This window comes from Charadrius vociferus, unplaced genomic scaffold, assembly GCF_000708025.1.
Source record: "Charadrius vociferus isolate BGI_N301 unplaced genomic scaffold, ASM70802v2 scaffold234, whole genome shotgun sequence".
In the NCBI taxonomy this organism is placed as follows: Eukaryota; Metazoa; Chordata; class Aves; order Charadriiformes; family Charadriidae; genus Charadrius; species Charadrius vociferus.
Genome location: NW_009648148.1, coordinates 1,039,180 through 1,062,709, shown reverse-complemented (window position 1 = coordinate 1,062,709; position 23,530 = coordinate 1,039,180). Strand labels below are relative to the sequence as shown.

The 23,530-nt window shown below is 40.3% G+C and overlaps 1 protein-coding gene across 1 annotated transcript in view; it reads left to right on the top strand.

Moving 5' to 3' along the window:
- The first annotated feature begins 1,007 nt into the window (after positions 1-1,007).
- CDH6 (cadherin 6, type 2, K-cadherin (fetal kidney)) overlaps positions 1,008-23,530 on the top strand; it is a 63,163-nt gene continuing 40,640 nt past the window's right edge. The window contains exons 1-2 of the mRNA XM_009883948.1: positions 1,008-1,020; positions 15,772-16,128. Coding sequence (XP_009882250.1) covers positions 15,901-16,128 — 228 coding nt within the window. The 5' untranslated portion in view covers positions 1,008-1,020; positions 15,772-15,900. The remainder of the gene's footprint in view (positions 1,021-15,771; positions 16,129-23,530) is intronic.

The window sequence follows — 23,530 nt, the reverse complement described above, 5'->3', positions numbered from 1 at the left end:
ATATGCAGAGTTTAGGCAGGGATGATATATTGTACTCCCCCATTTGACGAGGAACAGCAAGGCAGGCCAGACATTGCCATTTTTCCTTGAAGACAACTCATTTTCCTTCATATGGTTATTCAGGGCGCATGGCTTGGGTGCCTTTTAACTGGGAGCCCCCCCGGGAACCACATCCCATCCCTTTCCCCACCATGTCAGTTCAACGGGTATGCAACTCCACTGAAGTGAAACGCTCCCTTTCCCTGTTTAGCTTTCAAGAGCAGTGAGGCATGTTTTTTTTTTTTTCTTTTTGTATGATCGAGAAAACCAACTCGTGTCACATCGTATGTTGCAATTGGACACGAACAGGGAGTCATCCATCACTCTCTCAGCCTCCCTGCGTTTACTAAAGGGTCTGTTTAAGGAGCCTTAAAAGCCCCAGACACCACAAGGAAAGATACGTTCCCCTAGATTTCATCATTTGCACAGGAACTGAACTCCTGTGACTCTGCTCATGTATATATCAGCACAGGGAGAACGTCCAGGATGGTCTTGGGCTGCAGTTTCTAGATGCACAGATTTGGGGAGGTAGAGACTAACCAGCAAAGCACGGGCTGCTGTAGTGCCTACAGAGCTCCCCGGGACTGCCCAGGCTCTGTCAGGGGCCACTTCTGGCCCCAGAGCATGCCAGAAAGCAAGGCTGCTTACAGTCACCCTCACACCCATTTCCCTCAGGCCTCCAAATTACAAGCTGCACCCCTGAGATGCGGCTCTGAATTTCAGTCAGCCTTGACTAATGAATCGATGCTGTCTGTTTTGGCAGGGAACTCGTCCCCGCAGTGCGAAAATGCTGAGAATAGGGGGCTGCTTCAAGAGCAAAACTGATGCTGTGACCAAGAAGGCGATCGCAGCCCTCGGTTCTGCATGCAGTCCCTGCCCTGCCTTTGATGCTGCTCCCTGTGGACAGCACAGGGGAGCGACACCCACTCAAATTCCTTTCTGGGCTAGATCCTAAGAAAATACCTGACCCCTGCGACGCCGGTCGATATGTCAGAGGGCCATCAGCATGAGCTTCATATAAATGCAGTGAAAAGGTACAACCGGGGGCTGTGCCCTGAGTCTTCCTCGTCTGGCTGCATCCCAGGCTCACAGCTGGATAACCAGCTGCATCCCAGCTCTGAAGCGCTGCCAAGCTAGGAGCCTCTCTGCTGCCACTCCTTCTCTTTCTCCTTGCTGCTACTTCTCATTATTTTCCCTTTTTCCACACTTCTGCTGCATAAAAATTGCCCATCTGACAAAAAGCGTTACAGTCAAAATCTCATTATAGGCACAGGGGAACACATCTTATACGTAGAGCCAACAATTAGAGTTTATTGTTAGTCTAATTAATGTTTCAACAGTAAAATCAAAATGAATCGAACAGTTATTCTAAGTCCAGTTACGACGATGCTAACATTTATATTCCATATGATCTGATTGTTCCTAATTCCCAGTAATCCAATTTGTTAGTCATCAGCTTCCTGGTATCTGCCTCTTTTGGTCATGTTATGCGTACCTACCTTCGAAGTAGCAACAGTGAGTAATTAGTGTCCTAAGTTCCTCAGTGGGAGAAGTATGCTGTAGATGGTCAGAGTTTCTTCCACCTCGGTCTTGGGTCTGTTTGGGCTTTTCACACAGTCTGTTGCTATTGCTTTTTTAATTGGTGCCCAACTTTAGTTACAGAATATTCACTAAAGAGTTGTTGGAACAACATACATGGTATAATTTCTTTAGGGTAAAACCATGCATTTTCACAAAGTTAAACTAACACAAAAAATAAGTTGGATGTTAGCCACCTGTTGGGCAATTGCTGGTTCAGCTAAAACAAGCTAACGTAAGCTCGGGACCAGACGAGGCCTGAAGGGGCCTGTGTCAGGTAAAACAAAATCTGCAATCTGTCTGTAGCAATGGCAACATCTTATTTCCTAAGGTGCAGGGCCACAAAAGCTGTGTTCACACTGGTACTGATGACGCATACACGCTCTCCTCCAAACAAGTGTACACACCAATTATATCAAGGCTTTTGTGGGTAAAACTCTGCTTGCCTGATCTTTTTCCAGTTACAGTCAAATGGACTGCAGTCAAAGTGTTAGATGTTATTCACCCAAACACCTGAGGTTTTCTTTCAAGCGGCAGTCACTCAGCTCTGTTCACATCTGATAGAGTCACACTTTCATTTCAAGGAACAGCGGCTTGTGGTTTTAAGCCTCCATTCTATTCTGGATGCTAATGTCAAGGAAACGCTTTAGCCCTTCAGCACTGAAATCAAAGTTGAATTCCCACCGGCAACAGTAGCATTACTATAGCCATTACTAGTATAGCTGGTAGTGTGTAGCACATAGACACGGGCATACAAATATATATATATTTAATATATATTTTTATATATACACATGTAAACTCAACACTTGGAATATGGTACTAAGTGACAATATATCACACAACAAATTTCAGGCCTCTATAAACAGGAAGGAATGAAAATCTAAAATCATAAATCTTAGATTGCCTATTTAATGAAATACTATATTTTTTCATAGGCAGCCTGAATCTCGGATAATCCCTACTGCTTTATAAGTGCCCGTACTTGAAAATAAGTCCTCTTACAACTTACAGTGTAAAATAACCTGCAGTAAATCAGAAGAAAGGGGTATTGGTTAGAGATTATGGGGATGGAGCAGAGGCAGATAACTCCGTGCCAGACTTCCCCTCATATTACCTGCATGTACCTAACACCTGCATTGTTGCTAGGTTGCAGGGGCTTTAAATAGGAGAGAGAATCTAGTTTCTGGTTCAAAACAGATAAATTATGGATTGGTTACGTAACTGAGAAAACAACATTTTATTACAAGACAATCAATTCAACAGATAAAGTGTAGATGGAGCTAATAAACCATGGGTATAATGTTGATTTTGTTTTGCAACTGTCTTCATGCAGCAGGTGAGAAATATTATAAAACTGTAAATGTAAGAAAAGATCATGAAAAACAAAGTTGTCAGGACTTGGGTAGAAATACCATGAGTTTATCCATGTTCAGTTTTTAATGATTTCTTGGATTTTTCAGTGTCCGTATTGTCTTCTGTTTTTGAATTAGTGCTAAAATGTCATGGGATAAGAGGCTTAAATGCCATTGACCTGATTGCAGTAAGATTTAGGTTTCCAAATGCCTTTGAAGGTCTGGTCTTTCCATTCACTCTGTTTCCATGTTCAGGAATGGTAGCTCCGCAATTCTCACAAAATGACTCTGAGGACAAATACAATAAAGATTATTAAGTGTTCGAATTCCTTGGTAATTGAGACTATACGGGTACCTTAGACAGGTGAATAAGCACTCATGTTTGCCTTCAGGGCAATTTGTCAATTTTCAGCTTACATCAGTTTGCCCATAATTAGAGGTGAGAAGGAAACAGGAAAGCAGAAAGTGGGAGGACTTCAGGATCAAAGCTAAGTGACCTTGACAGGAAGGAGGCTTTTATCTCTCCAGAAGGAAGCAGCCTAAGCTGATGACAGCCACAATGCACTAGAAGTGCATGCAATATTTAAGATACTAGGGTGGAACATATTATGAATGCAAATAAGTGCAATTTTCAGGAATGTTTGAGATTTAATTAAATGCACCATTTGTTGCAAAAGCATGGATTTCTGTAGATGCAGTCAGTAAACATTTGGTCACTTCATTTGGTATTTAAACTCCAGCATCTTCAGCTGTAGTCATTGAAAGCAGGCTAACAGAAATTTTGCTAATAAAAAAATTAGCAACAATTGAAAGAAGCAACAGTAGAACTAAAAAACATTAAAAAAAATCAGAGTGACACACTGGCTCTAATGACACAAAATTCTCATCAGTTTCAACAAGAACAAGGTTGGTTGTTTCTGTTTATTGCTTTCTGTAAGAGCACCAGAGAAGTTTAGGTTTGGCTTAAGAAAATACTTAAGACATATAGAGTAGTCTTTCCAGTAATGAAAGAACAGCACATTTACCCTTCTCTGATGTAAAGAGCAGTGTCAGAGATTGTACTAACACCTCAGTTTGTCAAGTTTCATTTCTTACCAGAAATACTTTTCTTGAACATTAACTGCCTAGGGGAATACCTTTTAGATGAAAAGGATTTTCTGCAATAAAAAAGAAATCTCTCTTGATTAGATTAGTATCTCTTTGTTGTTTTTTTTTTTTTTTTTTTTTCACTCAGAGACATCTGTTTACAGGCATGAAAGCACAAATTATGCAGAAATAGATTCTTTTAATTCTGCTCCTCCTTAACCACTTATCCAGTGTTTTTGATCTTGGCTATCAATCCTGGCAACTCTATGGAATTAATTCAGAATCAAAACCAAAACTCCACTGAGTAAAGGTGGCCAATTTTGCTGTCTTTAGTGGTTTGCACAGAGGAATGTTCCACTGAATTCTGGACCAAGAACAACCACTTGCATCACATGTTTTGTATTTTTAGGCTTAGCTCCTTCAGTTGTTTAAAACATAAGAGCAGAGCCATCCTAGAAGCTTCTAATCCCCAATTTGCTGCATACAATGATTGCATAGTTGTTTAGCATTAACAATATAGTTAAGAGTTGCAGCATGATTCCTGCTCCCTTCAGTGGAAAGCAACAGCAAAGAGCCTTGTCTGGAACAGATTTTAAAAATAAAGCACCATATTCAAGTCTCCATTACACAAGGGGAAGATTTCAGTAATTCCATTAGAGACCCCACTTCCAAAAAATATGAACTCTGTTTATATCCCAAGGAGATTCCACACATAATTGAGAAGAATTTAACAATACTATGAATACCAATTGTTTTAAGTCAGGTTGGAGTTTTTCCCAGATATTTTTTTACTCCCAAGAAGCAACTTGTTTGCAGGGAACTGATCACATACCACTGAAAGGAACTTTCTTACTGGTTTCAATGGCCAGAGGAGTATGCTTTAATAATACAAGCAAAGGGGTTAGTCACCTGTATAGTATTTGATATTTACAGTGTGTGTATGCAGAGCAGTGTGAACCAAAAGAGGAAAAAAAAAAACCAAAAAACAAAAAACCCTGTGTGATTCAAATTTCCTCAATATTCCTAATTAAACAACTCATTAAGGTTTTTCAAAGAACTGCTGACATAAGTGGCATTATTAAATACTTCAGAAGCTATTCAGTCACAAGTAACATTATTCTTTTATACATTTTCATATTCTGAGAAACATAAAATTACTAGCAAAAACATATTAAAAGGCCCTTTTCAAAGAAGAAAGCCACCTCTCAGATTAGTGATTTGAAAAGCAAGTATGCATGTTGCCTATTCAAGAAACTTCAAGAGTTTCAGAAACATCACTCACTGTTCACAAAACCTCAGTTAAGTAATGAGTCATTGTGGCTGGAAATACACACTGAAGTGGTAAAGTTTATTGCCTCTCCTGTTGTCATAGGCAGAGCGTCGATGTTTCTGGTGTGCTGTTGTACAATGAATAAATATCATCCTGCCTGGACAAGAATGTTCTAGTGCTCAGACTGCCAGAACATCCCGGCCAGCATGGTGTGGTATTTATTCACCCTGGATGAACCACAAGCACATCTTATTACCGTTTTAATAGTCGTTATCCAGTCGTAGTAGCTCTGAATTCACTCAGAAATGGCTCAGTCCCTCTCACTGCTGCAGCTTTTTTCAATTCTAACCATGAGGATAGGGCAGGAGGACTTGGCATGGTTATTTCCACTCTGCCATCCAGTCTAGCCCTGCTTGAGAAGATCTCCTAGATCCTTAGGAGGATCCCAGGTAGGATCAAGAGATCTGAGAAGGGAGGCAGCAGATCTGCATTAGCTCTCCTGTCTTTTGCTACAGCTTCTTAAGCTGTGCAGTTAATAGGGGTAACATTAAGAGGCTTTTAAAGAAGCTATAGCATTTTAGTGTAGCCAGTTACTATCACGATCAAAGAAATAATAGACCCTTTCATCAAAAGGAAGACATGACCTACTAATCTACAGTTCTTTTAATAGCACATTCGTAATGAAATGAGTCTTAATGGGCATCTTTCTATTTTCCAGTTGATTGCTCCTGTTGGAGCGTATTTGCACAAATGGAGTTCACTTGCCCACAATAAGCCGAGCATTGCTGGCGTTTCTGATTTGGTAGCACTCTGCATCCATTTCACAGTAGTAAATGGCCATGAAAGTCTATGAGAAATTTGAAAGCCCTTGGCAATCAAATACAAAGTTTAGCTATTTCTATATTCCCCTGGTCCAGTACCTTATGTCCCACCTAGTGATTGGTTTTGCCTAACTTCAGAGTGGGAAATTAGCATATGTTTCTGTCAAGAAGTAAAGAAAAATATAGTGAGCACTGAGCCTCTAGCAGAGAGGGAGAAGGAAACAGCAGCTGGTGAGTGGAAAACTGCTTAAGAAAGTCAACTGCTTTGCTCTGCCACGGATGAAATGGGGCACGCTGGCAAGGAGAGTCCCCGTATGGGAGAACTGCAAAAGGCAGGCAGAAGAGGTTAGGGTTTCTAAAAAAAAAAAAAAAACAAACCACCAAACAAAAAAAGGCAGTAGCGATCACACATAGGATTGTGGCTATCCTAAAAATGTGAAGTTACAGACAGTTGTAAACAACAAACAGAAAAGAAAAATCTCTTTTGTACATAGGAAAAGTGCATAAGCTCTAATATGCCTGAATTAGAATCAGGGGAACTCTGCTTGCCTGTTTGCCCTCAGTTGTACCACTTGCTGTAAGAATTGTGCTATCTCAGTCTGTGGGTTTCTTCTGTAGGAGATAAATCAGGATTTTAGCAATTAACATCATGTTTGACAACAATATACACTGCCCAAAGCGCAACCAAAACATTCCTGTCAAAGAATTTTCTTTTACTTCTTTCTGTGATTGAACTGTCTAATTACTACTGTCAAAAATAGTCAGTTCTTTGATACGAAGATATGCTGATGCCTGTTGAAAAAGAAACCTTACCTCCTCCTTTCTTTCATTCCTGGCTATGCATGTGGCAATATAGCCTCTGCCTTCATCGTCTCACTGCGATACTTGAGGGACAACTGCAATGCCACTAAAACACCTGCAAGCCCAGATTTTTCTCTTGTGTTTGGAGAGCATTGCTGACACCTTGGCTTTGAGTAATTGCTGACCAGCACAGAAAGGATTTGTTGTCTGTGGTTCTGTCTCATTTATGGGAGCTTGTGGATAATTTTCCTCTGATGGCATGGGTGCCTAATAAATGGTAGGCTGAGCGTGCAGGGAAGAAGCAAAACAGGATATGTTACCTACATTAAGAAAAACAATTGTCAGGGAAAAGCTAACCAGTTGGGGTTTTTTGTTGCTTTTTTTTTTTTTTTTAATGTGTCTAAATATTTGGAATAGTTCCCCTACTAGAGATTTTTGATTGGTGGCATCTCATTCCTTTCTCAGAATGGAGTCTTGTTTAAAATAGCTCTATTTTTACTTTACAATGAATAGCCTAAAATGTCAATGATCACTTCTAAGAGTCTGTCTAAGAGACTTGCAAGTACTAGAGTCTAAAAAGAAACAGAAGAAGAGGTATTCAAACCATGTAGCTTTTTTCAGTGGAGAGACAAAACGCTTTAACTTACGCACTTCAAGTCACCCAAGAGCCTTTCACTTTCTATTAACTAGGTCAGGAGGCTAGGCTCCTTTTCAGACATCAGATTTTGATGCAAAAGGTAGAATACATTTCTTTTTGATGACACTCCTGCTTTCAAGAACCTTCTGGTTCCCTATTCTGAAATAAATAAACAAATAAATAAGGTTAGGGAAAGCCCCAACTTTATAAAAGCAACTGCAAGTTCGATAGTAGCTTATTGCTTGTCTGAAAACAGCAGTAACTTTCACAACAGGATGACAACGCTTCAGACTTCCATCAAGTACTGCAACAAGGAATAAGGTTTTCCTATAGCATTTTCATGGCTTCAAGGATGGTTTTTGTACTGCTGAAAACCCTTTGGCCATGATTCCACGCACATCTGCTACTCTCTGCCATTAAGGTATTGATCAGGAATAAAAGACCCATGTACCGGATATGCACAGCAGTAGGAGTGCTACCGATTTGTTCTACTAAATGTAGTTGATTGCTTAACTGTTTTAGTCTTCTGCCCATGAGGGAACAAACTAATACTGTAAATTATATTAAGTTCTATTACCTGCTAGTCACATACCTGTCCTCCATTTTAGATTATAACTCAGCGCTAGCGGGATTCTTCCCGCTGCAGGGGGACAATGAAGTGCCATGGAGGCCTGTCCCCACACCACCTTTTGCAAAAGGCAGAAGAAGGCAGAAGCCTTTTGCAAGGCCAACTTCTGCTTCCTCTTAGTGCCACGCGGAGGCAGCTCACAAAGAGGACAGCATCAGCGAGGGCTGGGTCTCTCCTTCCTCCTCCAGATAGCTGCTTCCAGAGGTGACACCTACATAAGGTTGCTGCTCTTGCAGCAGTCACTGCTTTTGCCTGCACATCCAGGGAACATCAGATCCTTTTCCAGGTGCTCCAGCTACAGTGTTCACACATCTTCCAGCATATGCCAACGTCCAGCCTCTATGTGCAGCAAAGGTGCACGTGGTGGTTAAAGCACAGATATTACACCTTGGACTGGCACACCATCAGAAAGAAAAAAAGAATAACCTTGTGATTGAAATGCTGCTGTATGACTCAGGAAATCTAAGTCCAGGTTCCAGCACCACCACAGATATTCTTGAACGACCACAGAAAAGTCACATAACGCAACCATACAATGGGAATGAGATTTCCTTTTCTGTGCCATTCCTCTGTCTTGTGTGTTGAGATTGCTACGCACAGTGGATAAAAGGTATGCTCCCAGTGTGGCTAAATACAGAGACTTAGAGTGGGCATCTCTGAAACAAGATGACACTAAGGCTCTTTTCAAATGCCAGGTGCAAAAAAATAAAAATATCTGAGAGCAGACAAACAACATCATCAATTCACCAGCTACTGAATAAAGTCATACAGTCATCTTTTGCCACTGCCATTCATGAACTAAAGAAGGAGATATACTTCTCACTTTCCCTCTTTTGTCACTGTGCGCTTTTGTCAAGGCTGGTGTTCGTGTGCATTCAGGTCCACTAAGGTTAAAGCAGTTGTGTTGTTCAAAAGGGCCATGTTAATAGATCCCAATGCAGGATGGAGGTAGTAGTTATCTTAACATTTCTGCTGCATTTAGTTATTTTTATAGTTCTGGACCTTTTGTCCTGCTGAGAGCACCGAATAATAAAATGACTTTGAAAGACACTATAATCAACCACTGCTGGCTGCAATTACATTGTGTACTTGATGTCTTCAGAAAGTACCTCTAGTTTAAAACCACAAATCTTTCAGTTTGAATTCTCTCTTGGCTCTGTGCTGTTTTGTTATTTCAGAGGTGTATTTACAGGAATGATCACCAAAAAATATGGCTTTATATAACAAAGATATCAAAAAAGTGCACATCAGAAGATTAACATTTCATCAGCTATCTTTACACTGAAAATTTGACTTTTTTTCTGTTTATGACTGATATTTACAAATGAATGCTTCATGGACAATGAAGGCAAAAGGGCAGTTGGATTTTAGAGCTGCAAAAGCTAATTCACACTTGAGAAAATTATTAGATGGAGACTTTCAGATCTGACTGGTCATATGAGAGACATAATTGTAAAGTAAGCTCAAACTCAACAACTGCTTTTTAAGTCCAAGTCAATTATGGACAAGTCTGCAGTGTTACAGCTTCTGAGCACATGAATCTTAGCTATTACTGAAAATATCTAGCAAGGAATTCTTTCCTATATATGAAAACGTATCAATATGACATATTAAAGTATATGAATGTGACATTGAAAAGAAGTGAATATGATAAATTTGGAAGCCTCTATTTTTTGAGGTTAGCTGGAATACTTTCTTTTCTTTGTGCAGCTATTGCTATTTTAACCTTTCCCCCCTGTGATGAGAAAGTAATTTTTCTGCAGCTTTTCCTTACAACCTTAATCCTTTCCTTGCAGTCTTGCCTGCGGGGTGGCAGAACCACATATTTCACATTTGTGAGGACAGCCCCACCAACACCCTAGGGCCCTGGCTCCTCTGGATCATTCAAGTTCTCTTAGGGACTCGGACATTGCTTCTTTGGCATGGCTTTGCAACAAGGTAAAGCGCAAACAATCAATCACTAGGTTCTTACCTAGCACGCCACATTCCATGCCCCAGACTGTCACACCTTACACAGCAAACACAGGACTTACTGTTTGGCCATTATCCTCCTCCCCCATTAATGCTTTCCCACCTTTCATTCTTCAGGCTTTTACAATGAGGTGTTGATGTCTTCCTCTCTCTCATGCTTGATGGGTTAATCACTTGCACCTGATGCTTGAGCCAGGGGAAGGTCCTTCCAGCAGGACCATGGGAGCATGAAGAGTATCTCTCACGGCGTGGTCTCGCCAGGGGTCTACCAACTGACTCTCCTGCACAGGGAAACTGTGACGCTGGAGCCTGTGGTCCAGTTGCTGTAGCTGGCAGTTTGCTCTGTAGAATTGTTTGGGATTTAAGCAGGGTCAGTTTGCCTGGCAAACTCAATTGGTGCTGGCTGGGTAAGCATCTAGAAGATATGATACTGGAATATTTTTAGTGCATCCCCGCATCTTCTACAAAATGAAATACAAATTAAAGCTTCCAGAGCAGAACCCTCCTTTTCTTCCAAAGGTGGTGGTAGACATTTCACGTAATACAGCTGTTGAAGCCAGGGACGAGTCTGCATCCTTCCACCACCTACCATAAATCAGACCTGATTTGGGGGCAGTAAAGGCACATACACTGGTGTGTTCATAGTGTAATCTGCTAGAATGAAAAAGCAGGGTCTATTCTCTGCCTTTGTGCATTTTTCCCTAAGAACCTAAGCAATCTCCATGAGGATGGATGCAGTTCATTGTGTCACATAAATGGAAAAAAAAAACCAAAAAAAACAAACAAACAAAAACCCAAAACCTAAACCTAACTATTCCTGTTAGCTGAATTTTCAGATCCTTATTATGCTCACACAGGGTATATCAGGATCATTTCCCATGCTCACTTTCCTAAATTACTATGCCACATCATCTATTAACTTTCACATCCTCATTCATTCTCAGTGTGAGAATAACAGTGCATTATCAATTCTTGAAAATAGAATTAATATTTATTCCAGTGTACTAATGGACCTTAATCCTAACGCGTGAAGCTTTGTACCCAGCCCTCAAACAATGAAACTGTACCTAGATGACTAGGGAATAAAAAGATCTATTATACTGGCACTTCTATTTGAATAAGGGTTATGTCAGAAACTTTAGAGACACTGATATTTGTTGGCATATTTCGAGGCTATTTAAAATCTAATAATCAGCAGCCCATAATGTCCAAGATGTATAAATACATATATAAACATAACTGAATGCATGGGATCTGAAAAGAAATTATGCTCAAGTCCAAAGTCAAGGACACTTTAAGCGTATTTCTTTGAGAGTCTTTTGAGGGGAGAATACTATGGGGCTGAAGAGAAAGGAATGAAAAAAATGTTTTCCCTCTCCTTGCTGATGCATCTCATGGGAAGGCTTTTTGCTAGTCTGGTTTATTTAACCACCAACTGGGAAGAGCAGCACAACCCACAGTGCTGAGTGGGAGCAGAGATGGAACCTCTTTGAGGTTCCTCATGTCAAGAATCTGCACCTGATGCCTGTCCCTATGCCAGAAAGGCATCTCCAGGGCAGAGCTCCCTGATTTATAGGAGTGACTCCAATGGATGCATTTCCTCTTTGATTTCTAGTTGAAATAATTAAATATCTCTCTGGAAAAGTGTAAATTTGCGCTGAATTCTCACATTGGTGGCATTAAGACATTACCTACATTAACGAGATACTGGAGGAGAGGGTAAATAGAAAGGTTGACTATGAATATCATCACCTAGGGGAAATAATTTTGAAGTTGATATTTATAGTGATTAAGCAATTGTCTGAGGTTTTGATCCTTCAAAGAGGTGTGAACATACTTTAAATCTGCGACTTGTCACACTGAAGACAGTTCTGTGACTGCAAGTGACATTGCTTTTATGTTAACAATCATCATATCTAAAGTTAGACTGGGATTTTTTTTAAGCTTGGGTATGCAGATTCCTTCTTCTCCCGTAAAATGCCCAGATTTGCTATATATTTGAGCTGACAGAGCTAAGCCAGTTGTCTGAGGCTGTTGTACAGTAAAATCATTTTTCACTCTTGACAGTTGATTAACACAGCGAGTTCCCCAACCACCTGACCAGCTGATGGTTGAGAGAAATGCCATATTTAACAGGCCCCTTTTGTCTTATTGCCTGTCTTTGTGCAATGTGAGGAAAACAAAGAAATTCTAGCCCCTGTCCCAAGGTCCCATCAGTTATATTTGCACATCTCCACTTAAAGAAAATAAAATATCCCTAGTGAATTACGTGTTTTCAAAATAAAGAAACGAGATTGCAGGAGAAAAACCATTACATTGCAGAGACCTCTCTGGAAAATGAGACATCGAGACTGAAACACAAAAGGGCATTGAAGAGCCACAGGAGCTCACTTTTTGCTAAAGGCTTAGCTCAGAGTATAGTGCTCCTACCCTTTTTGTTCACTCAACTGAATTTATCACTATGACCCGTAAAACACTTATCAGCACCTATAGGCCAAAGACACCATGGACTTCAGTTGGTACTTACCGCAACTGCATGCTTAAGCCGAGGTCTGTGAAGGTGGTTCTCCTCTCTTGCCACTCACAGGGAAGCTGCTGGGGCTTAGGTGCTCTGCTGCTTCCTGAAGACTTCCCAGTCAAGAAGGACATTACAGGATCATGCCCTTATTTCAGCATTTAGGACACATCTCTGCAGAGAAAAGGCTGTATTTCACAGCTATGATATCATTCTGGTGAGCTATATTTCAGCGTGAGCCACTATAAAACCTCTCCCATGACATCAGAGCTGTGAAATATAGCTGACTTCAAGTGCAGAAAATTCCCCTGCAGGAATAATTGTTTCCTGGCAATTGGCATTTGAAGGACTGATCCTTTAAAAGGCTGGCACAAATCCTGTCAGGTAATGCTGCTCCAGGCGGCACTGCTCAGGAAACATTACAGGCAGGAGCAGAGGTATGGAGCCCCACTGTGGGATTTGGCCATAGGGGTAACGAGACGAGAGCTGGGGGAGCCTGTCGAGTGATGCTTTTCACTCCCTCGCGCCTCAGCAATCCGTGAAGACTTTACTAATAGCAAAATAATAGGTTTGCTCACATGCTGTGCTCCTTACCCCAGGCCCTGCCTTCCCGGCAAGGCGAGCCACACGCGCGCAGCCAGAGCTACCCGCCTCATCCGTCTTTTCGCATCTGCACTCCGAGCACTGATCATGACGGGCCCGACGTGCTGTTACATGGCAGTTCGCCAGGGCTGCCGCGGCCTGGGGCACTAATTACTCACCTGGGCAGGCCCCAGCCTCCCCGCAAAGCAGCCTGGCAAGGAAGTAGAAGTCAAAAATATTGTGTGAGGCATGATCGCCTCTTTTGTATCATGTCAGGGAAGGTGCCCACCAGAACAGACTCCTCTCGGAGCTGGGGGTTAGAGGAGAGGGTGTTGGCAGAGCCATGAAGGACAAGACCCTGTGCAGTAGGGAGAGAGTTAGTCACCTCAGCTCTTCCTAGCCTGGTGTCTGAATCTGCCCATGTACCCCTCTAGTGACCTGCACATTTATTTTCCGGCGCCCCATGAGTCGCACTGAAGGCAATTGCAGGACACATCCTAAAGCTTTTTCTGTTCCTCCTCTGTGAAGGTCCTCTTGTGGTGAGCAGCAGGTCTGTTCTTGCTATTACATCTCTGTGTGTGTGCATGTTTACATGTATGTAAGTATGTATACACCTGTGTGTCTGTCTATCTCGCAACATTCAAAGCCTTCAGGGGACACAGTTCCCACGACCTGCAGGACAGAGTTGTTTTTGCCTACAGAAAGTTCGCTGGCATTAATGAGAACTAATTAGAATCCTTCCCTCTTCTCCAGAGGAAACTACAGTGCTTCAGAATTAATTGTACCTTTTCCATTCTTCCTCTGAATGCGAAAAAACTGAGTCCTTCTCACCCAGAAGTTACCTTTTTATGGTATTTTACCTTGTGAAGCAGTAAAACAATATTGTTTGAACAGCCCTCTTCCATTACCTACTATCCATCTAAAAGCTAAGTGGTATTTCTTTATAGAAAATGATTTACTAAGAGGAACTGTAAGAGACTTGAGGTTATTTTATAAAATTTATTACTAAGAGCAATGAAAACCAGAAGAGAGGCTAACCCGAGGCGTTGTAAATGCTTTAACTCCATCAATGTAGCTCAAAGGCTAAATTCTACCTGATTTACACCTTTAAAATAAAAAACACAGATAATATAGGGAAAAAATAGCCCTTGATATAGAATGTGATTCAAGTAACGTTGTGTGAAGTGCTTACAAAATAAAACAAACAAAAAAAATCTCTTTTCAATTTGGTATTGTCAAACTGTCATTACACAATCTTTATTTACAAATATTGAGAGCTGCTGTGTTGAATTTTGAGCTGGTTCAGAATGATTTATGGGTTTTTGATCAGGATATTGAAAAATATATTTTTTCCGAAGAGCATCTGTGCAAAACCAAATGAAAATTAATCAAATGATCCTTCTCTAAGAGTATGGATCTGTTTGCACTAAAAATTTAACAAAATGTTTATGAAAAATATATGTTGTGGAATGTTTCTGTCAACTAATTCTGATTTCTTCATTTTATAAAATGTTCCAAAGCTGTTCATTAGGCATTTTGCATGACTGGTTACACATAGTATCATTTCTTCTTCCCGAATAGAAGCTTTCAACTTTTTTAAAAACAGAACTGTCCACACTATACTGTGGTACTCTATATACAGCTTTTTTCATGATGAAAATCATATAATCTTCAGAGATAGGGACGAAGTTGCACAGATATTTAGTATTAATAATAGTAGGAAGGAGTAGCTAGTACAAAACCACAGGAGGAAGAACTAGCTGATTTTTTTTTTAAATTTATTTTTGGAATTTATTAATGAAAGCATTTATGTATTTAACTATATATTTAAAGATCAAAAACTCAGTACAAAACTCTGGCAGTACATAACTGATGAAACCAAATTGTCCACTTAACTTCCTACACAGTATCAAACAGGTCTAGTGTGTGGGAGATATTGACAAATATGCACATTTATTTCACTGACATCTTTACCTGACCCTTCCTAAATGAAGTCAAAGGCAAATCTCCTTAAATGTGAGGGAAAAATCCTGGAGTTATCTAAATCCAGGCTCTTCAGCCCATAACTATAGCAACAGAATGACTCCTGGGAAGACAGTGTGCACACATGCTAGCCCTTCTTCAATGTAATAAGGTAACCTCATCAAGATCCCTGGTCAAAAACTAATCAGTTATATCCCAAAGTCCGGCCAGTAAAAAGGGAAAAGCCTGGTTTGCCATAGTCACTGAATGGAAGTAAATGGAGTTAAAGGGGTGGGGGGAGCCCACAAACCCAGACACCAGGACTCCTTCCTCCTACTCAGTATAGATTCACTCAGATTATTTGAAGGACCACTTGCAACGTTTTGAACCCAGCTTTTCAACAATCAGAAACAGCCCAGCTTTTCAACAATCACTAGTACTTTTCTATGTTTTGGACTTATTTGCTGTAGTGATGAATGTTAAGTATCTTTGAAAATGCTTAAAAAGCTGTTATTTTTCTTTTCAGAGATCCTTTGAGACTGCAAAGACTATTTAAAGAAGGAAGACGGCATGAGATTGGGATTCAGTGCAGTAAAGTAGGTTAGTTTGAGGACAAGAAAAAAAGTCATTATTTAGACCTTCTTGTGTTGCCGTGATGAGAACTTACCATTGCTTCTGGCTGCTGTTTTGGGCTGGTCAGCCCCACCAAAGTTTCTTAACTCCATTATCCAAAAGGACTAGTGGCTTTCCAGAAAAGGAAAAGGTTTTGGTATTGTCTGGAAACAGCAGGCGAGACCTCCATCGTTCCAAAAGGAGCTGGATGTGGAATCAGTTCTTTCTATTGGAGGAATACACAGGAACTGACTACCAGTATGTTGGCAAGGTAAGATTCTTTTGTACATATCTATGTTTCAATTTGAGAAGCACTAGAAAGCCAGTAATAGCAAATAGCTAAGAACAGTGCCTGCTACAACTTTCAGTTCACCTTCCCTTCTGCGCAGCTTCTGTGAGGAGTAATTCAGTGGAAAAGTTACTACACTTCAGCTTCAAACAGTAATCAACAACAGGAAGTTCCTCATTTGACCAGCAAGTCCCATGGCCAATCACGCACAATTACATTAAAGATTTCCCTTTTAATTTTTGTCTGGAAATAATGCAGCTTAATTATAGGGTTGTCTAGTCCAGACTTTTAGCTTTCAAATGTAATCTGTGTCCTCCTTCATGCTCATTAATTTTACTAGAGTCAAACTATTTAAACCAGAAGATATTTTTGTCCAAAATATTTGGGATTCACAGTACCCGTATTTTGGTGAAAGATTGTCTCTACCCAGCAAAAGGCAACCATTTCCCTTTTTATTCCCCATTGCATACAACAATGCTGCAGCCATTTTCTGATGAGGTTCTGTGGTGCCACTGAGGACTCTGTGACATGACCATTATACCACAAGCCATGCTGTTAGAAAGAGTTGAAGCACACTGCTTATACACTAAGAAGCAACAGGCAGCTGAAAATTTCTAAACTCAAAGCATACCGACAGTTAGAAAAGGGTCTGTAAAAAATAATAATAATTAAAAAATATCACAGCTTATCTCTTAGAATATCCACCTCCCTGATCAGCATATCCCCATGTAGGTAACAACCTTTATGTGAATTGTAGAGCTAATGCACGTGTGGTAAGTCTAGAGAGAGTCTACACTGCCCAAGGTGCCATAGTCTGTAGGAGCCTGTCTTGCAGAATGCAGAAATTATGCTATTGATGATGACATTCAAAGTAGAAACAATACAGTTTAGTTTTCCAAACTAAAATGGGATTGTGTCTGATCTAGTTTGATCACTCAAGCCTCTTAGCAAAAGCTGCAGATCACAGTGGTTTGACATTTTATCTCCCTTTGCAAGCTTCTGAGCATTCCCATGAGAGATGGTGGCTGCTTTTCTTGCCTGCCAATCAGCTGTCAGTCAAAGTTGGATGCAACACTCCTTTCCTGCTAAATGGCTGCAAGGCATGATTCAAATGAAGAGCTACTCAGCTGGTATAATACTCATAGAGCTCTGACCAGGATAATCAGCATTCATGAAGGGTACCATTGAGCCCAATCTACAGCAAAAAGCCAAAGGCAGAAAGTCCTCCGAGAGGAGAAGTAGAGAGGAAAGATAAGAGGGTAAGAAAAAAAGCCAGAAGAGAGTAAGAGGGAAGAACTAGAAAGGCAGAGATGGATGGAGAGGAAACTTTACAAAGAGAAATCAAGATAGAGGAGAGGAAAGGGATGTCAAATGGGGGCAGAGGATAGGAGTCAGGAGAAAAAGGTTACCTAAACAGAGCGCAAATAAAAACAGAAAATGAGACAGTGAAGGAAAAAAAAATCCCAAAACTAACAGGTAAGAAATATGGAGTCAAGGAAGAAAAACCAACAAAAAAAGCCCAAAAGACAGCAGCAATCTTCCACACACTGTCCTGTTTCACAGTCTACTCAGGGGGGTTGGGGTAATGGGGGATCTCTTGTCATTTTCACTGTGAATTTTGACATTAAACCTGCTCAGCCCCAAGTCCCACATTCTCTCCACTGCAGAATTTGAGTAGAAGCTGTTGGCTTCAGAGGGACTGATGTGGGAGTGAATATACCTGCAGGACAAGTTTGCTGAGAGACAGTTAAAAAAATGGTCTAGTTGGGCCAGAAAACGAAGAAAGTTTGAACTGGAGTCATTGAGAGAGAAAAAAATGTGGATGTTATTTTTAAACGTTGTTCTTCTGCCTATTGGTACTTTAATACACTTACAAAGCATAGAAATGACACATAATGTATAAATGTCATTGATTCTGTGTCCCTGGGCTGTTCACAAGTGCCCTTTCACACGTCTTTCAAATGCCAGAACTGCTCACACCCTTGTAATTGAACAATTAGCCAAGAGGCATGGAAGAGCAGCCATTTATTATTAGAGAAAGTTGAGTATTGGTGTGAGGATAAATGATAGAAACAGCTGAATGTCTCCAAATTGAGGTAACCAGGCAATTTAACTGAGCAATTAAACTTGATTGGTGTGGGCAAATGAGGATAATGAACATGTTTATGAAGCATATTTTTTCCTCAGAGGACTAAATGTTAACCTTAAACATGAACTGAAAATGGTAAGAATATTTAGTTATAGGGGTTTTATTCTCTTATATCATAAAGAAATGTGAACAGGAAAATCTTTTAAAACAATAGTGATATAGGTATGTAAGTGGGAATTGCACTTATGTCTACTGTATAAGCAGTCAGACCTGGATCTTCTGGGTTTTTTTGTGTTTAGTGGTAAAAGCTGGTGGGCATTAACAGCGTAATTATAAAAAAAAATGATTCCATATAAGCTGCAAGAAAACAAAAATTTTACTCAGGCTGGTTTTACTTTTGTCTTTTCATTTGTTAACGTCTGTTTAATTCAAACATCTACATCAAAATTTGCAATATAAGAAGTCTGCTGTGAAAGATTCTAACAAACAGCATTATTTCTATGAACTGCCCAAATTACAGTTGTAAAATCCTGTAACTGTTTATACTATGAAACCCACATTTATATCATAATAGTTTTAGAGAGAAGGAGAAGAAAAGTGAAGGGGAATGCACTCAGGTTTGAGATAATAAAAAAGAAAGGTAATGTCTCTGAAGGCAGAGCTCAAGGCAATACTGAAGACAATGCTGAAGCATCATCCGAGTCATGGATGACAGCACTACTGTGCTCTGTACCTGTATACTCTATATCCACTGAACCCAAATGCTTTCCATCCTTTAGGAGATAATTGCCTAACTGCATACAAAATAAAGTAGCCCTTTTTTGGCACCTATGGGTTCTGTCAGCTATTAAAAAGTCCTCCCTAGTTTTGTACGCTACACATTTTACTGTCAGCCCAGATATGCTGCTGTATCACACTGGACAAGAATATGTGGCTGCCAAAATGAAGCTCCCAGTGTTATCAATACAAGTTGATTGTATGCCGTGGCTCTGACACCAGATCCACCATTTTATTATCCAATTCTTGTATTCCTGAATTTCATTCCTGTATATTCATGAAATAAAGCCTTCCAAAAAGAGTAGAAATTCATACCTCCAGGCTTGGTTAGTCTCAGACATAATAATGTAAGGAACTTGCAGAAAAGTTCTAGACTGGAATTATTCATTGCACTGCTGAATGACTTGTGAACTACAGCTATTCATTGAAGTGTGATTGATGGGCACAGTGACATTTTAACCTGAAGATATCTTTTCTTCTGGTTCAGAAATTATGGCACTTGGCGGGGACTCAATCCCAAAATAAAATAAAAGGATTACATGAGCATCAAAGTAGAGAAGTGCCCGGCACTAGTACCTAGCCAAAATCTGCAACATTTGAGTTGGGTTTTAAAAGAGATCTTGTAGCTGTGGCTGCTTAGTGCAATTTTAAAGGGCTGGGATGAGTGCATCTCTAAATCACAGGTAAACAATGAAGTGGTAATGCAGCTGTATACAGAAATATATGCTACATTCCCTAGCAGTCTTCAGATATTCCTGGGCAAAAGACTGAAAATAATCTGCCCTGTTCCAAGATTATACTCAAAGGTATAGTTACTATTTGTGTGCTACTTGATGTCTTTGCATGGCTGTCCCATTGGCTACATAAAATCCTTGTACTGGCATCCATCACTGAGTGGTCTTGTCAGAGCATAAACCTACAAATCACAGTTACATAAAGGGATGGCATGCCTCTTTCTTTTAGACAAAAGAAAGATCTGAACAAGTCTTAAATCTTACTCATTAACCCAGAAACATCTTCTGGCAGCCTTCAGTGGGAAGGAGCAACTTGCTCTCCTGATAACAACAGGAACAACTGTAGAACAGTTTTGTCACACTCTGTCTGTCTGGCACTAAAAGGAAACTTCCAGACATACTTTTCATTTTTGTTGCGTCTTATTGATGTTTGTATAGTTCAAGCAGTATGCTAGCCTGGAAGCTATCTGATGTTACTACCTGTACAACCCATCATAAACAATCATCCTCTGCTGACAACTCCATTTTTCAAGGAAGAGAAAGTCAAAGTCCTGCTGCTATGTGGGAAAGCAGAAAGGATGCTGCATTACTCTAGCCAAAACCAGAATCCGTGTGTTTGGTGTTGAAAGAACCACTGGGAAAGATAAGTTCCCCTCTGTCAGGAATGGTTTAAGGTACCATTGATCCTGCTTTGGAGGGATGAACTAGTTGATATCACAATATCATTTTAGTACTGTTTTTTCTTTCGTCTGATTTTAATTCTGGCTACAACTATTCTGAAGGCAAGCAGAATGGTCCCTTGCATTGTATTTCATCAGAAGCAAATCAAGCAAAAGGTAGAATCTCTCTAAACAATTGCAAGTAGTGGGACTAAGTCACATACTGGGGCAACAATATCTGGTTGTGAGTACACACCAGGGGCTGTTTAAACAAGGAAAATTATTGTCATGTAATACAGTCTGTGCATTTTCAGTATTTGAGGTGGTAATGGGTCATATTACTCCCATGGTTAAAAGTTATCATATCTTAATTGGATGACATGATATCTAGCAAAATAAACCTTCCCTTTCAGATCTTTAGTAGGGTAGCATCCTGTACTTATCATCAAAACTTTTGTTCCCCCAAAAAAGCAAGATGTGAAAAGTCAAACTAAGATAATTCTTCCCATCCGCATTTTTAACATCCTTTATGCAGTTCTATTGACAAACACTTGCTCAGTATTTGTTTTCTTTACCTTGTAACTTGCACTATGATATACACCTGATGCCTTCAGTTTCCTGTTCCAAACACAGTGAGTATTTGTTTTCTTTAGAAGGCCTAAAGTTAAAAGTTCCACTTGTGACATCTATTTATTCGAGGGGTCTACTCCAAACAGTTTTCAATTTATTTTGATGCTTAGGATATCCTTTCTCTGAGTCTAGATTCTGCACTCTTCTTCCAAGAGAACTTCCAGCCCAAGAGCCAGGCTTTAAGTCTCTGAATGACCTTTCAGTCCTGAACAATTCCTGGGCTTGAAGTGGCTCACAGTAAAACAGACAGCTGTCAGTCATCCCTAGGTTGCATCCATCAATCTGAGGTGCTCTGTGGGTTGCAGCACTGCCCACAGCGTACACAAGTCGCTGGGCTGGACCCCTGTCCCTGGCAAGTCCTCAGGGGTTTGCTTTCACAGCTAAATGTGCACGTGAAATTTGACTTTACGCTGTACCTCTCAGAGGACCTCCACACCCTTTACCATGCAGAAGGAGGAGGGCTAAAGTTTTGCACCTTTCCAGATTTAGGCTCCCTCCAGCATGCCATCTGTGCAAAGGTGCTGTGGTCCCCAGGGAGCACTAAGGGCTGTCTGCACCACTCTCTGCAGAGGAACTTCTGTCTTAGCAGGGAATAGGGCATTTGTGGGCCATTTATGGAACTCCTGCACTTGCTCCTGACAAAAATTTCACAGGGTCCTTTATGTGTACCAGTATTAGTTAATTGCAATGATATGTTTAACTCGGTGGTGAAAGAAGCATTAAGACCAGCCTTTTACATGTGAGGAAACTGATGTACAGGAAGGTTAAATGACCTTATGCGCAGCTAAAAATCAGAAATTTCTAAACTGAGATTAAAAAAATAAATAAATAAAAATCAGAGTTCTTAGCCCCTTTCCTCCACGTTTAAATGATTAGATCACCTGCCTCCTGCTTCAATAGGCTGAATACTTGTCATTCTCTTAAAAGGTAGAACAAATGCTGTGGCGCATCTGCACTTCCTTTATTCCTCATCCATCATTCATATTTTATGTTCCACCACTTGACTTTCCCAACTGCCCTTCATTCCTATATTGAATTGCACACACATACACACACTTGTCTTATATTCCTCTTTGAAAGATTTACTGGCGCTGATAGAAGTTCTCTGTACTGTCGGTCTCTGTGGAATAGAGATAACTCTGAAATGAGGGACAGTTGGGAGGTTAGAGGCCCAGGATGACAATCCAGAAACAGCTTGCAGATTTCAAACCGTCATATGGGGGCTAAGAAAGAAGATAATGAGAAATGGGTGGGATGGACAAGAATGTTATTCACAAAATGAAAAGGCAGGAAATATAGCATGGTTAATGTTTACGATCATTGTAATTGTGAATCTACTTGGCATCATCCTTGTACCCAAATATATTACACAATATAAGAGCCTTACAACCATCTGTTTCAAACATACCGCATTTCCTACATTATGGCACATGATGGTACAGTGTAAGAGTGCATAACCTCCTTCCCTTCTTCACATTCTACCTAGAGAAGCAAGAAAATCCTGGGACCCTCGAGCAAATATTTTTGTTAATTATTATTTTTTGGGTTATGTGCCCTGCACTAAACAACTTTATATTCCATATGTTAATGACCTGCTCAGACCAGTGCTTACATTTTGGGCCACATCTTTTCACAGATCATCCTGTCCTACCCTTGTCAGAAATCTGCATGTCTTCTTAAATTGTGTGCCCTCAGACTTCTGGCCAGAGAAAAATAGCTGAACACATTAATCTTTCTCCCCAAGGAGAGACTGCAGGTGAAGTTCATGCTTTATTTTGTGTTACTTAGATCACTGATCTTTGGAGCTGTGATTACCATTTTCTTATTTGTTTGTATAACACAGTAAAGTCCTCACTATAAAGCTGCAATGTCATGAATATAGAACTTGCAGGCTAGCAATAGCAAAAAAAAAAAATCCCTCTTTCAGGCTCAAGACAAAGAACCATTGTTATTCCACCATTTGTTGTTTACAGTTGGCTCAACAAAAATATTAAACCATAAAGCCTAGAGAAATCTCTTTATTAAATGAAACTCATATTGTCTGTGACTCCCTTTTCTTTTGCTGCTGTTTCCCTTACTGGTGAACATAGGTTCACAGTGGGGCAGCAGCAGAATGAGAGCTGTGGCCAGTCAGTGTAACATTTCAAAACACAAACTGAAAATGTGTTGTGATGTGAATAGCTACTGTTGATCCGTACGCGCTAATGCAGACTGCGCCTTGCTTTCACCATTAATGGGGTGAAACAAACCTCAGCATGCACTTGCAAGTACTTTAGGATTCAGTGAAGCTTGTAGTTATCATGAAAGTCTGAGGTGGCAGATGAAGGAAAGCGAAGAATCACCCTCTGGAAGGAAAGGAGAAAGGAAAAAATATCAATCCTTTCTCTCTTCCCTTCTAATTTCACCAAAAAAAAGTCCAGAACAACAAAGGTTGTAAAGAAATAAAACTGTAAGTGAGCTGGAAGTTAAAAAGGTATATTAAAGGAGAAGGGAAA